The 13567-nt window shown below is 52.1% G+C and overlaps 1 protein-coding gene across 6 annotated transcripts in view; it reads left to right on the top strand.

Annotated features, from left to right (window-relative positions):
• Nucleotides 1–5351: 5351 nt before the first annotated feature.
• Nucleotides 5352–13567, top strand: part of ARAP1 (ArfGAP with RhoGAP domain, ankyrin repeat and PH domain 1) — a gene marked incomplete at its 5' end in the record, with an annotated part of 40382 nt that continues 32166 nt past the window's right edge. For 3 of the 6 annotated variants that reach the window (XR_013967560.1, XR_013967561.1, XM_080816671.1), the window contains one exon: nucleotides 5365–5891. Coding sequence is in view for 2 of the 6 variants with exons in the window: in XM_080816671.1 (XP_080672797.1) it covers nucleotides 5365–5891 (527 nt within the window). Of the gene's footprint in view, nucleotides 5892–10282; nucleotides 10564–13567 lie in introns of those variants that run through there. The other 3 variants (XM_080816672.1, XM_080816674.1, XM_080816673.1) reach the window with 3 other exon arrangements.

Genomic DNA, 13567 nt, shown 5'->3' with positions numbered 1-13567 from the left:
CTTTGGTGAGCATCTGACTCTTGGTTTTGGCTCAGGTCATGATCTCCTGGTCATGGGACTGGGCCTGCATCAGGCTCCGTGCCCAGCACCAAGTCTGCTCAAGATTCTCTCCCTCTCCCTCTGTCTCTCCTGCTTGTGCTTGCTTGCTCTCTCTCAAATAAATAAATAAATCTTAAAAAAAAAAAAAAAAAAAGAATCCAGAGTTAGACTATCCAGGAGAAATGCATTGTGAGCCACAAGAGCAATTTAAAATTTTTTGAAATTAATTTTAATGTATTTAATCTAAATATCCTAAATAGTATACTTTTATCATATAATAAATAGAAACAATAGAGATGTTTTGTCTTCTTGGTTTTTGTACTAAATCTTCAAATTCCAGTCTGTATATTATACAGCACACCTCTTTACGTGGTGATGTCTTCAGGGCTCGTGGCTTTGTGGGGCTCCCGCTGGTTACTGTATTAGAGCAGATTTAAGACTATATTCAAGCTGCCCCTTCCTAGCTGTGTGACTTTGGGCAAATTACTTAACTTCTCTCTGCCTCAGTTTCTTCATCTTCTACTACGAGCTGTGTACCTCATAGGGCTGCTGTGAGGATTCAGGAAGTTAATAAAAACTGCTTAGATACCTGGTGTGTAATGACTATTTAGGTTGTCTTTTATTTTTAAAAAAATTGTCATTTGAGTAGCACTGCCGTTCTTTGCCAATTCTTTCTGAGGTACTAATTACCCGAAGTTTATTTTTAAAATGTTTTGAAGGGGTGCCTGGGTGGTTCGGTCGTTAAGCGTCTGCCTTCAGCTCAGGTCATGATTCCAGGGTCCTGGGATCAGGGAGTCTGCTTCTCCCTCTGCCCTTCCACCTGCTTATGCGCTCTTTCTCTCTCTCTCTCTCAGATAAATTAATAAAATCTTTAAAAAAATACTTTTGAAATATATATATATCTACTTTAGCCCCATCCTAAGAAGTAGCTGTAGAGTCTACTTAGATAAATACCTAGCTAGTAAATTCAGATGGTCACAGGTGCACCCTGACCCCACCCTGTGGCAGGAAACGTGCTGTGGCCCATGGTGCCCGTTGACTCTCCACCCTCCTCACACAGAGCCCAGGCCACCTGAGCTTGCTGGGGGCCTGCTCTCGGGGGTGGCCAGTTCCTTTTCCTCCTGCCTGGAAATAGCCTCCTTTGGCCCCCCACATATGTTTAGGAGCAGGGCCTCTGGGGTCTCACACCTGTGCCTCAGTTGCCCCCTCTACCCTCACCCTACCCCGAGGCTTCTAGCCCCTGCTGAGAGTGTCGTGTTTCCCCGCCCCCTGCTCCCCACCTCTCACTGACAGGCTCAGCTTTGTAGTGGGAACTGCATCTGCCCCCGCCCAGTCCTCCCTGGGGGTGGCGCAGGCAGGCCCGGCAGTTCCCACCGCAGCCTGCCTCTGCACAGCCCAGCCTGGGGACCACACACGGGTCCTGGGAGGCCAGAGCATGGGAGGTCTTGACTCCTCTTCGCCACCTGTGCAGCCATTACCTGTCCGCCTCTTCCCTCCCACGAGAAGGCCTTCCTCTGGCTTAACCTCCATGCCCACCCCCCAACCTGCCCTCTTCCATTAGACTCCCTGATCCCTTCCTTCTTCCCCTACCATCTACCCCATCTCTTGCTTCCTTCCCTCTCTTCTAACTTCCCTTTTTCCTTCCCCTTCTTCCTTCCTTTTCCTTTCCTTCCTCCTTCCTCCTCCTCCCTGCATCCAGCGGCTCAAATTGGTTCATGGACTTTCTCCCCCGCTCCTTCCTTGCAGATTCCACTGTGGACCAAGATGAGGAGCCATTCAGAGTAGCTGCTGCCCCTGGAAGGATCCCCGGTGTCCTGAGCAGCCCAGCGGGTGAGTTAGGAGGCAGGGGGATGGGGAGCTGGGTTGGGTGTGTTTGGTTAAGCCCCAACTTTGACGTGCAGGAGGCTTCATGGAGGCCAGAGCTGAGGTCCCAGTTTTCATTTTGAAAATAGGCAGAGAGGTAGGAAGAGGGTGAGGCTAGAGAGCCTCCCAGGAGGGCTTTGAAGGGGTGGGTAGGGCAGGGACCAGCAGGTGGGGTGGGCATTGTAGATCACACTCTCTTTTAAATTGTACTTATTTTTTGGAAAGTGATAGAAAAGTTGGAGGTAGGGAAACGTATAGTGAGAGGTAACCCTCCCTCCTTGTCCTCACAGCTGCAGGTTCACACCCAAGGCAGGCGGTTTCTTGTATACCTATCTGGGGTCATTCTTATGTATATGTATATACAGACGGACATATATGTACATTTTTAATTTAACCTAGATGTTTACATAACAAAACATTACTTTGCGTCTTATTTTTCCACCCAACAAATCCTTACTATCATTTTGTGTGAGCTTTAGAATCTGCCTAATGGTAATTTTGGGAGGATTGTGCTTTGTGCTGGTTATAGCTTAACCTGGGAAGAATTGATGTCTTCATAATGTGGAGAGCTGGTTTATCCAAGAACATCCAGCGTATTTCTGTTTGTGTCTTCCTTTGGGCCCCTCAGCAGCCTTTTTGAAGAACTCATGTAGTTCAAAATGTAGGTCATTGATAAAGATGTAGAGTGAAAAGTCTCTCTCCCACCAGAGGTGGGTTTCCAAGAAAGCTGTTGGAGCCTCCAAGGCCCGGGGAGGGGCCTAGACACTGTGTGCCTGTGGTTTTGGAAATTTTTACAAAAGGCAGATATTTTTTGTTTTTCCAATTAAGTTTTTTTAAAAAACTGAGATATGATGGACATAAAGCATTGTATTTTCAGGTGTACAACATAATGATTTGATATTTGTGTATATTATAAAAGAATAAAGGTATTCTGATATCTTTTATTTTTCTTTTTACAAGAGGGAGGTGGAGGAGGGGCAGAGGGAGAGGGGGAGAGAATCTCAAGCAGGACTCCACACCCAGTACAGAGCCCGACGCAGGGCTCCATCTCAGGACTCTGACATCATGACCTGAGCCGAGACCAAGACTCAGACACTTAACCCAGTGAGCCACCCAAGTGCCCCGAGTTTCCTCATTTTTTTAAGGCTGCTAAGTATTTTACTGTATGACTACACTATAATTTAGTTAACCGTTCCCTGTTTGGTGGGTATTTTGGTTATTTCCAATCTTTTGTTATTGTACACATCACTGGTGCCAGTCACCTTGGAAGACTGCAGGATAAGTAAGTGCCTAGGGGGTGGCTGGATCAAAGGGTGAAAGGACTTGGGGTTTTCATAGCTATTGTGGCTTTAATTGCCCTTCCCAGAGGCACTCCCACTAGCTGGCAGGGGAATGCCTCACCAGGTCACCTCCAGTCACCTCGGGGTGTGAGGAGGTTAAGTTAGTTTTCATATGCTTGAGAACAGTTACATTTTCCTCCACCTATTTCTTATTTCTAGGTGCTTTTCAGTTTTTAGGAAAATTGGTCCTATGTCTGGGATATGAGAGGCATATTGACTTGTCGTTTATCTCTTGACTTTGTTTCTGGTGCATTTTTATTATGCAGGAATGTTTAATTTTTATATAGTGGAATATTTTACTCTTTACCTAACTGGGTTTGCATCATTTCCAAAAGGCTTTTGCCTCTCTGAGAAGATATTTTAAATCCTTTCATGGTTTTATTTTTTTATAATGAATCTTTGATCTGCCTGTGATTTATCCTGTTGTAAGGTGTGACGTAGGGAGTCTAACTTTGTTTCCAGATTGTTCTGCAGCTGTCCCAACAATTTAATAATGCATCTTTTCTCCACTAGTTTGAAGATGTTACTTTTATTGGACACTAAATGATTTTATGTATTTAGATCTATTTTTGAACTTTGTTTTGTTTGATTCATCTGTTCAGGTGCTGGTAACATGTACTATTTTAATTACTGTGGCTTTATATGTTTTAATATGTATTGAGGCTGGTTCCCACCCTTTACCCTTCTTTCCCCCACCCCCTGCTTCTAGAATTTTCCTGGCTCTTTCTGCTTATTTACTTTTCCACATGAATTTTCAGATTTGCTTGTCTAGGTCCCCTCCCCCCTTTTCCAGAATTGTGTGTGTATTTAATAGAATTGTGCATATTTATAAATTAACTGAGAATTACTATCTTCATGATGCCTTCTACCCAGGAGCATACCATGTCTTTCCATTTGTCTAGGTCTCTTCTTTTTGCCTCTTCCTACAGATCTCAGATCTTGCACAATTCTTTTTATGTTTCTTCTTAGTGTTTTAGGTTTTATAATGCTGTTGTAAATGAGGCTCTTCATCCTGGTTTCTACCTGGTTATTGCCTATAAATATTCATTCTGTTCCATTAGCTTTGAATCCAGCTCACTTGCTATATTCTTAAATTTTTAATCCTGTGATTAATAATAATCACTCATGAAATGGATATCCTTGTTTCATGCCTGACTTTAATGGAAATTTTTCCATTGTTTTCCCATGAAGCAAGGTACGGATTTTTAGTTTAAGGAAGTATCAATATATTTCTATTTTAGTAAGATTTTTGTTAAGTACACTGGGTGTTGTGCTTTGTCATTTGCTTCTTTAGTATCTGTGGAGATGATCTGGTGAATTGCTGTTTTGATTTGTTAATCTCCTTCTCTCTGTGTTATCTGTCTCTTGCCTCTTGCCAGGCCAGGAGTTTTGGAGTGCAGGGGTGGGACCTGAGTCCCTATCGCCTAGTGTGAGGCTCTCTCCAATGAACAAATGAGGGGATGGCCTTTCCTATACATTAACCCCTTTGGTGGTGGGAGGGGTGACTCATTCACAGGGCCAGGACCCCAGAGGCTGGGTGATGCTGGCTTCACTTAATTCCTGGAGCATTCTGCTTGCTCCAGGGGCATGGAGAGGGGATGAAGCTCAACCCCTACATGGGGCCTGCAGGGAGACTAGCAACCCCACCCATACTCACTAAGCCCCTGGGCCTGGCCATCAGCTGGGAACTGGTGCCTCAGAAGGAACCGGGCCCTTGCCCAGGTCCTGCAGAGGGCGGTAGACACAGCCACTGGCCAGCCTTGCAGCAGTGGCCCTGGCTGTAGATGGGGCTTAGGGGTGGTACCAACTCTGGAGGTCCTGGAGGGCTTCCTGCAGGAGATGTGAGCTGGATGCTGGGAGGCTGCAGGGGTGGGGGTGGCAGGTTTCAGGCAGAGAGAAAAGCCTGTGTGTTCAGGGACCTGGCAGTATCTGGCCTTGCCTGGCACTGGGGGCACCAGGGAGAAAGCTTAAGGACAGAGCTTGACCCCATGGCATGGGAGAGCCACAGAGGGTTGCTAATCAGGAAACTAGGGCTGGGCAGTTTTGCCTCTCACCTGTGCCTGTCTTTCTGTTGCAGGTCTGGGACAGGGCCCCGCTGGCTGGCCTCTGTTAGCAGGAAACCATGGCGGAGGCCCGGGATGTAGCACTGTCTGTGGCTGAGTGGCTGAGGGCGCTGCACCTGGAGCAGTACGCCGGGCTCTTCGAGCAGCACGGACTGGTGTGGGCCACAGAGTGCCAAGGCCTCAGTGATGCCCGCCTGCTGGACATGGGCATGCTGCTCCCTGGTCACCGCCGCCGCATTCTGGCCGGCCTGCTGCGCGCCCACACACCCCCCACCCCTGCGCCCCGCCCCAGCCCGCGGCCTGTGCCCATGAAGCGGCACGTCTTCCGCTCACCGCCCGTGCCCACTGCCCCTCCTGCCGCGCCAGCGCCCCCGGAGCCAGAGCCCGCGGCTGGAGAGGAGGAGGGGCTGCCCACTGCCCCCCCAATCCCGCCCCGGAGGAGCTGCCTTCCGCCTGCCTGCTTTTCCGCCCCACCTGCAGCAGCCCCGGACCCTGCGCTACCCCCGCTGCCTGCCAAGCGCCACTTGGCAGAGTTAAGTGTTCCGCCCGTGCCCCCCCGCACGGGGCCCCCACGCCTGCTAGTGAGGTGAGTGGGTGCCATCCATGGTGGGAGGCGCCTGGGTCAAGGATACTAGAAAGCGGAGGGGGCGTTTGTGGCCTTTGGCCCTGGGGAAGGAAGGCTCCCTCAGTGGAGGGAACGGCCTGTGTAAAGCTCGGAGGTGGGAGGCACCGTCAGTGGGTGCACTCTGAGCAGACTGGAGCTAAACTGTTGGGTGAGTGGGGGTGAGGCTTGCGGCTGGCCCTGGTGGGACATTCTGTGAAGGCCAGGTGGGAAGCCAGAAAGGTTTCAAGCAGAATGATCGGATAAAAGCTGAATACTAAAAAGATGACTAGGGGCTGGTGAGGCTGGTGGAGGAGGAGGTTGGGTGACAAGTGACAGGTCCCAGGCTCTTAGGAGAGGCCCCCACTCGGGCTGTGCTAATAACGTTGGAGAGAAGTAGGCAGATTGGAGTGAGAGGTTGGCCCTGGAATGGATGAGCCTTGGAGATCGCCTAGACATAAGCAGAGATGGCACAGGTTGCTACACAGAATCCATGATTCCGTCTTGGGTGGAGAGTGGTGCCATCCCTGATCTGGGGATCCAGGGAGAGAAGCGTACCCAGGAAGGAAGCCTGGAGTTCTGTTTGGGGCCTGGTCAGTATGAGACACTGGGAGATGGGAGTACATTCTGAGTCAGTAGGTAGCATGTGGAGGAAACAGTCTAGGATGATGAGCTTGCCGCCCGGGGAGCAGGAATTGCCCAGGGCCTGGTGCTTGTGCTCCTGCCTTCCCCTTCCTCACTGCTCCGGCCACATGTCCCCAAATCCTAGGGACACTTCTCAGGCTGCAGCCTACACTCTCTCCCTCCTCCTCAGAATTGTTTTCCCCTTTCCTGGCTCCCCATACTCCTCTGTTTCCTTGAATTTCCTCCTACTTCTGTAGATGGCCTATTTTAACCTCCTTCACATATGCCTTCCCTTCCTGCCATTTGCTGGGATGCCCAGCTGGGAGGGAGCATCCCCAGCTGGTGCTGGATATGTGTTCATGGGTGTAATGGAGATGACTGCAGTACTTGGACCCAGGTCAGCCTAATCTGGGAAGACTTCTCGGAGGAGGAAACGATGGGTAGAGGGAGATCTTCTTTTCCCTACTCTTGGGCACTGTGCTGGGTGCTTCACTTACACGATCTTGTTTGATTCCTGCTCACGTCTTCTGGGGGATTTGTGCCTTGTTTTCAAGTAGGGAAACTGAGGCTCAAAAAACGGAGAGAAGCACTAACTGGATCCATGTCGAGTGCGTGCTCAGGGAGCCCCTATGGGAGGGTCTGGGAGGCTTTCCCCACCCAGAAAAGGACTCTGATAGTAAGGGAGCCTTGAAGGCCAAGCCGGGCTGTGGGGTTTTGAGGTTTGATTGCTGGAAGCATGAAAAGGGTTTTTGGCTTTCCTGGGTTTATACAACTAGGGATGATACTAGGTATACACCCCTAGGAGCTTGGTGCACAGTGTAGATTGGAGTTTTCTGGAGCCCTTATGCCCTCTAGTGGCCATTCTTATACATGCATGAGCTGTTTCTATTTTAATTTAATTTAATTTTTAAAGATTTTATTTATTTGAGAGAGAAAGTGTGCTTGACAGAGCATGAGGTGGGGGAGGAGGGGGGCAGGAGCAGGGTGGGGGAGGGGTGGGGGGAAAGGGAAAAGCAGGCTCCCCCACCCCCAGCAGGGGGCCTGACCTGGGGCTTGATCTCAGGACCCTGGGGTCACGACCTGAGCAGGAGGCAGAAGCTTAACAACTGAGCCACCCAGGCACCCCTCTCATTTCTGTTTTCCTTCATTCCATCATCATGGGGGGCTGAGAGAGAGAGCATAGGTTTGTGTGTCTGTGTGTCTTTGTGTGTTTGTGTCTGTTTGTCCATCTGTCTCTAGGGATAGGAATAGGTGAACAAGGACAGGAGGCCGGACCCTGTCCATTAGAAGCTCACAAGGCAAACCTCCCATTGAGGGAGTGAAGGCCTAGATTCCTGTATCAGAGGCAGAATACCCGGGGCAGGCCCAGCTAGCTGTGTGACCGATGGGCAGTGGCCCCTCTGGGCCTCTTTCTCTATTGGGTACCCTCCTCGGCCCTCCATGGCCCTCCTGGTACCAACGTCTGTGGACAGGAGACTTGTTGGGTAGAGCAAGGGTCCTGTCTATGCCTCAGAGTACCAGCCCCCACTCTTCAGAGCCTCAGTCTGACTTAGTCACTTAGCTGACCTATGGGGGAGGCCAGGCCTCCATGCTCAGGAGTCTGGCGTCTTGTAGCTAGAGGACCCAAAATTCATTCCATGCTGAGAGAATTGGTAGATAATTACCCTTCAAAATTTGGGGCTATTTCTTCAGACAGAGTGTGATGGGAGGTGAGCTGCCAAGCCTGGCTTCCTTGTCCTGGGGTCTTTGACATTTGGAACAGTGGACATCTCCAGGTCTTAGCACCCTGCCTTCCATGGTGTACAAAATCTTCAAAGCCCAGTGGCAGAAAAACTCACTGCAGATGGAGCTTCTTGTGTGTGTGTAACAGCTGGAGGCTAGACTGGAGCCTGACTGCTGTCCCTCACAACCCCTTCCTCTGGACCGCAGGCTCCATGGGGCATGGCAGAAGGCAATTCAACCCGGCCTGTTCCTGTCCCCTTTGTAGAATTCCCTTCTTCCTGATGTGGCCTTTGGGTCCTTGCTTGCACCCTTCAGTGACAGGAGTCTCACTTTGAATCTTAGGACCTCTTGTATCAGTTCACAGGGTGACCGAGTGAGTACTTCTGCCAGCCTCCAGCCCATCACCAGCCTCCCCAGTGGGATCTGGGGTTATCTGCTGTGTGTGCATGTGTGTACTGGCTGGGCATGGGAGGGCATGCCTAGCCAGCATGTAAGTGGGCACCCTAGGTGTGTATGTTTTTACAAGCCATGAAGGTAGTAGTATGTCTGCGTATTTACACTTCTGCACAGGTTTTCAGGGAGGCTGTATGTGGTCCCCGTATGTCTGCAGGAGTGGGGACTTAGGCGGTTTCAGCGGTTACTTGTGGTGGTGTGCACACATGTGAATTCCTCAGGGCCCGTGTGCACACCTCCACGGGCCCATTTGTGCTGGTGTGCTGGGACCTCCAATGGCGTGAGTCTGTTTGTACGTGCATATGCTTTGGGTAGCGAATTGGCACATGTGTTATTTTTGCCCTCCTGGGTGTGAGCCAGTGTGTATCCACATGCTGCCCAGCCCACTAGTGTCGGCTCCATGAGGGCCTGGATTCTGGTGGGTTCTGTTTACTGCTGTATCACCAATACTGGCAACCGTGCCGGGTGCCTAACGTGCCCTCTGGAAGTATTTGTTGTGTGCACGAATAGATTAAGACTGCCTGAGTCTCAGTGCTGCCCAGTGCTGGCACAGTTGCCACCCACGTGGACTCAGCACCCAGAGTGCCCTCAGCCCACATGAGACAATAGGATTAAGGGCCCCAAGCTCACCACCCCATATCCCTTCCCACCAGGTGACCTGTATCACCCTAGACATCTCAGGAAGGCAAAGGCCTTCAAGGAGACAGGCAGCCAATGAGCAGGGACAGGCTTGCCACCTCCCTGCCTCAGCTGGGTCAGGACTCTCACAACGAGGCTCACGTGCTGCCTGGCCTGGAAGGACCCTACTTAACCCCTCCAAGGCTCTGTACCCCCCACCATTATTAAAAGCCTGAGATCGGAAAGTTGTTGATGAGTCCAGAGATATGGAGAAACTTGCCCAGAGTCACACAGCCCAGCAGAGTAGAAGCCAGTGTTCAGACCCTGCCTCCTGGCCTGGGGCCCAGTCTACTCAGCTCCAGGTATCATAGATGTGAACCCTCTGAGCCTGCTTCCCTGAGTGGCAGAGGGGTCTTCTCAGATCCGGGGTTCCAGGGTCCCTCCACAGAGCCCCTCTCAGATGGTGCTGGGCCTCAGTTTCCTCCTCTGATACCTCCCCAGATGCCTAGAGATACCTCCAAAGAGGGAGTATTTGCCCAGAGTGGGCAGCTGCCAGCTGGGATCACACTGCACGGCCTCCCACCTGTGCCCCTGCCTGCCCTGCAGGCCAGCCAATCCCTGGTCTTCCTGAAGGCTGATCACTTGTTGCTGGGGCAGAACTTGCTCCCTTCCAAGAGCCTCTTTCCCAGCCTCTCTGGGCCTCCTGTGGGGGTGGAGAGGGGCCAGCCAAGGTTAGGACTTCCTGAGGATCTACTCTGTAAGGCCCTGCTAGACAGCACTGGGGTGGCTTGTCCTATTCCAACTTGGGGTGTGGGGGGGCAGGCTGGGGGCGGGGAGGAAGTATCTGCCCCAGGGGATTCTGGGTGACTTTTCTCTTTCTCAGTGTTTTCAGGAAGTGTGTGTATTGGCCAGGGCGGCAGGGGGTGGGGGAGTTGGAGAGCAGGAAACCAAGGGGAGCCAGAGCTGGATGTACACACACACACACACAGACACACACTCTGTCTCTCACACTCACTCTTGGACAGATTTACTTTTACACAGAAACACGCACTCAGACAAGTGATCACAGCCACACAGAGCGGTACCTGGACCCCGACACAGCCTCCGACACACCCGGGGAACAGAGGCCTGGCTGTCTGCCAGACCAGCCCTGCTCAGACAGGCTGCCTGGTCAGGCACAAAGCACTGTCGAGCGGAGCTGTGCGAGTCCTCTGGCCCAAGACCTGGTGGACATCTGAGGGTGAGCGAGGGGCAGATTTGGGCTGGGCTATCAGTGGAGCACGGGGAGGGAGGCTCCTTTCTGAGGGTCTTTCTCTCCCCTCTGGGCAGGGTTTTCTGTGGTACTCCCTCTGCCCCTCCATTTTTTGTTCTCAGAATTTTCTCTCCTCTTTCACTTTCTCCACATCTTGTTTTTCTCTTGCCCCTTCCTTTCCTCCCCTTCTTTTTTCCGTCCCTCAGCCCTGGGCTTTTCAGGCCTACATCTTCCCATAGATCTGTCTCCTGGGCCCACCGGGAGCCCATGGTGCCTGAGGGACTGCCTCTGTGGCTTCTGTGGGTGTCTGCCCTTCAGGGACCGGGTGCTGATCTCATTCTGGCTCTTCTTGCTGTCCAGTACAAGGGTGTTGTGGCTCTAAGCAGCTCCTACCTGAACCCGTTTGCCCTCGCACTGAGTCCAGGGTAATAGGGAGACCTACCGAGGGCTGGCACTTAGTTGGTTTGGTTCCTCCCCGACTTCCCCAGGGCCAATAGAGGGGTGGGTCCCTATGATGTTGGGAGGCTGGGCTTGCCATCCCTCCCCGCAGTTGCTGTGGACCCCTCATGAGCTCAACAACCCTGTGCTTGGGTTGATAGAGATACCTCTCACTAGGTCCTGCCTGTGCATCCCATCCTGCCCTGTGCCCTTGGCTCATCTTTCCACAGGGCTCAGCAGACACCTACCTGTACTTTCTCCTCCTGCCAGAATAGCCCTGAGCTGGGTACTCAGGATGTGGGGGACAGGGTCCATATGGTCATGGGTTCCCTCAGGGATGACCTTCTTTGCCCCAGAACCCTCAGGCACCAGCACAGAGCCAGAGCCTGGAAGCATGAAGAGCCGCCATGGGCGAGCTGGGCCTCTGCCTCCTCCTGCCCATGACAGCACGGCTTGCCTACAGGAAAGCTCAGTGTAGGCCTGGGGGCACACCTGCCATGAAGGGCCCAACAGGCTGTGTGAGCTCAGCAGAAGGAGCAGTTGAGTTCCTAGAGGCATGTCCTGAGCACAATGGAGCGGATGATCTAGATCTAGATCTTTGTAGGGATTAAATGAAAAGGCCTCCAAGAAGAATGCTTAGCACATAGTGGGCGGTTAGTAAGTGGTAGCTGTCATTCCAGGGAGAAGTGATAAGAGCTGAGAGAGCCTTGGTTGTGAGGGTGGATGCCAGGTTAATGGGGCACTGCTCTGTGGAGGGGTAGCCACTGCCCTTCTCCAGTGATCAGGACATGAGTGGGGTGCTGGTCATTCAGTCACAACACGCACTGTCCAAGTCCCCCTCTGTGTTGGGCGATGTCATGGCCTGGCAAGAGATCGGCCTGGGGGGCTCACAGCATACGCAGGGGCTGAGTACATCTAAGCAAGGGGAAGCCCAGGAAGGGCTTTCCATGTTGTGACCTGGGCACAACTAACAGAACAGAAGCAGGAGAGTGCTGGAGGGGTTGACCTTTGGGTCTCATGATGGAGAAGGAAGGACAGGGGCAGCCACGGAGGAAGCGAGAAGCACAGGAGTGAGGCCTGAGCCCTGTGTAGCCAGAGCATAAATGAGGAAGTGGACAGCTGGGAAGGTTTGCCCCCATGGGAAGGGGAGGTCAGGGTAGGAGACAGGTGGTCAGATCCTTGGGCCTCATCCCGCCTCTTGGCCCCGCTGGTGAGAGCCCAGGGATTGAGATTAGGCTGGATCCCTCCAAGGCCTGTGTGACACTTTCGGGGGAAGGTCTTGAATCCAAGACAGGGTGTGGTCCTGGGTCCTTGGTCCTCTGAGGTCAGTGCAGTGAAGCAAACATTGACAGACACAGCTATCCTGAATGATCACAAGTGTGGAGGCTGGAGGAGCCCCAAGGAGGCCCCAGCACAGCCTAGAGCCTGAGAGGAGGCACAAAATGAAGGGGAAGGATGTACAGCGTGGACAGGGAAGGGACAGATGGGGGGAGCCACGTACGCAGATGCCTGGAAATACGCATTTATGGGGTACAGCTCAGGCAGGCATGGCTGGAATATAAGGAAGGAATGAGTTCAAGGCCAGCCTGAGATATTCAGACTGCCCTGCTCTGTTGGCCCATCTGTCCTTATGGTGAAGCCTGGCTCCTTTAGCCAGAGGTTGATATAGACAGAAAGCTCGGAAGGGAGAGCCGGGGACTGCCGTGGGGGAGGAGGCTATGAAGCAGGTTCTTGGCTCAGCCTCCTCCATTGCAGCCAGGGTGGAAAAGTTGTGCTGATGAACTGTGGGAATGGCTTTCCTTACTGAATTGTCAGTAAGCCTGGAAGTAGATCAGACAGGAAACTGAGGCTCAGAAGTAAAGCAATCTGCTTTGTAAGGTCAAAGACCGACTAGAGTCAAGCTGGGATTTGAGTGGGTTGAGCCAGCTCTGCCAGGCTCCAAAGCTCCGTCTCTTAGCAAGACTGACCACACGTCTCATTTCCCCAGGATGGGCCCTGTTTTACCTGTTGCTTTGACATAGTTACTAACAGTATAGACTGTCAGCTATTCTGGTTTGTACAATTTTTTTTTTAAATATACAGATAATTATATGGTCACCCTATTCTTCCCCATTCTGACTTGGGACCCTCACATGTCCTCAAGCCTTCACGTTGAAGGTCAGCTGTGTGTATTTGCCCCAGTTCAGTAAAATGAACCTTCTCAGGCTGCGGTTGCATGCCAAGGTGAATCAGCCTCAGCCCCTGTCCAGGAGTGGCTCAGGCTGGCTTCAGGCGTAGTGGGGGGAGCAGATGTGTCTGCATGTCACTTGGACAGAAGAGAAAGGGTCTGAAGGAGCAGGGGAGCCAGCAGGGGCAGAGGTAGGCAGGTGGAGGCCCACTGAGGACAGGCCCATTGACTGTGTTCTTAGGTACATGTGGGCTTTCCATGGGCTGAGATGGTAGGGAGAGGGTGGTGATGCTGAAGCAAGTGGTGTAGGCCAAGGTTTGGAGGGGGAGGCCACTGTGTATGTGCTCATGTTGGGGGCTCGGGGTTGTGGCCAGTCTTCTGGCCTAA

This window comes from Martes martes, assembly GCF_963455335.1.
Source record: "Martes martes genome assembly, chromosome: 10".
NCBI lineage: Eukaryota > Metazoa > Chordata > Mammalia > Carnivora > Mustelidae > Martes > Martes martes.
The sequence above is the reverse complement of the archived record's forward strand: the minus strand, read 5'-3'. Positions and strand labels throughout refer to the sequence as shown.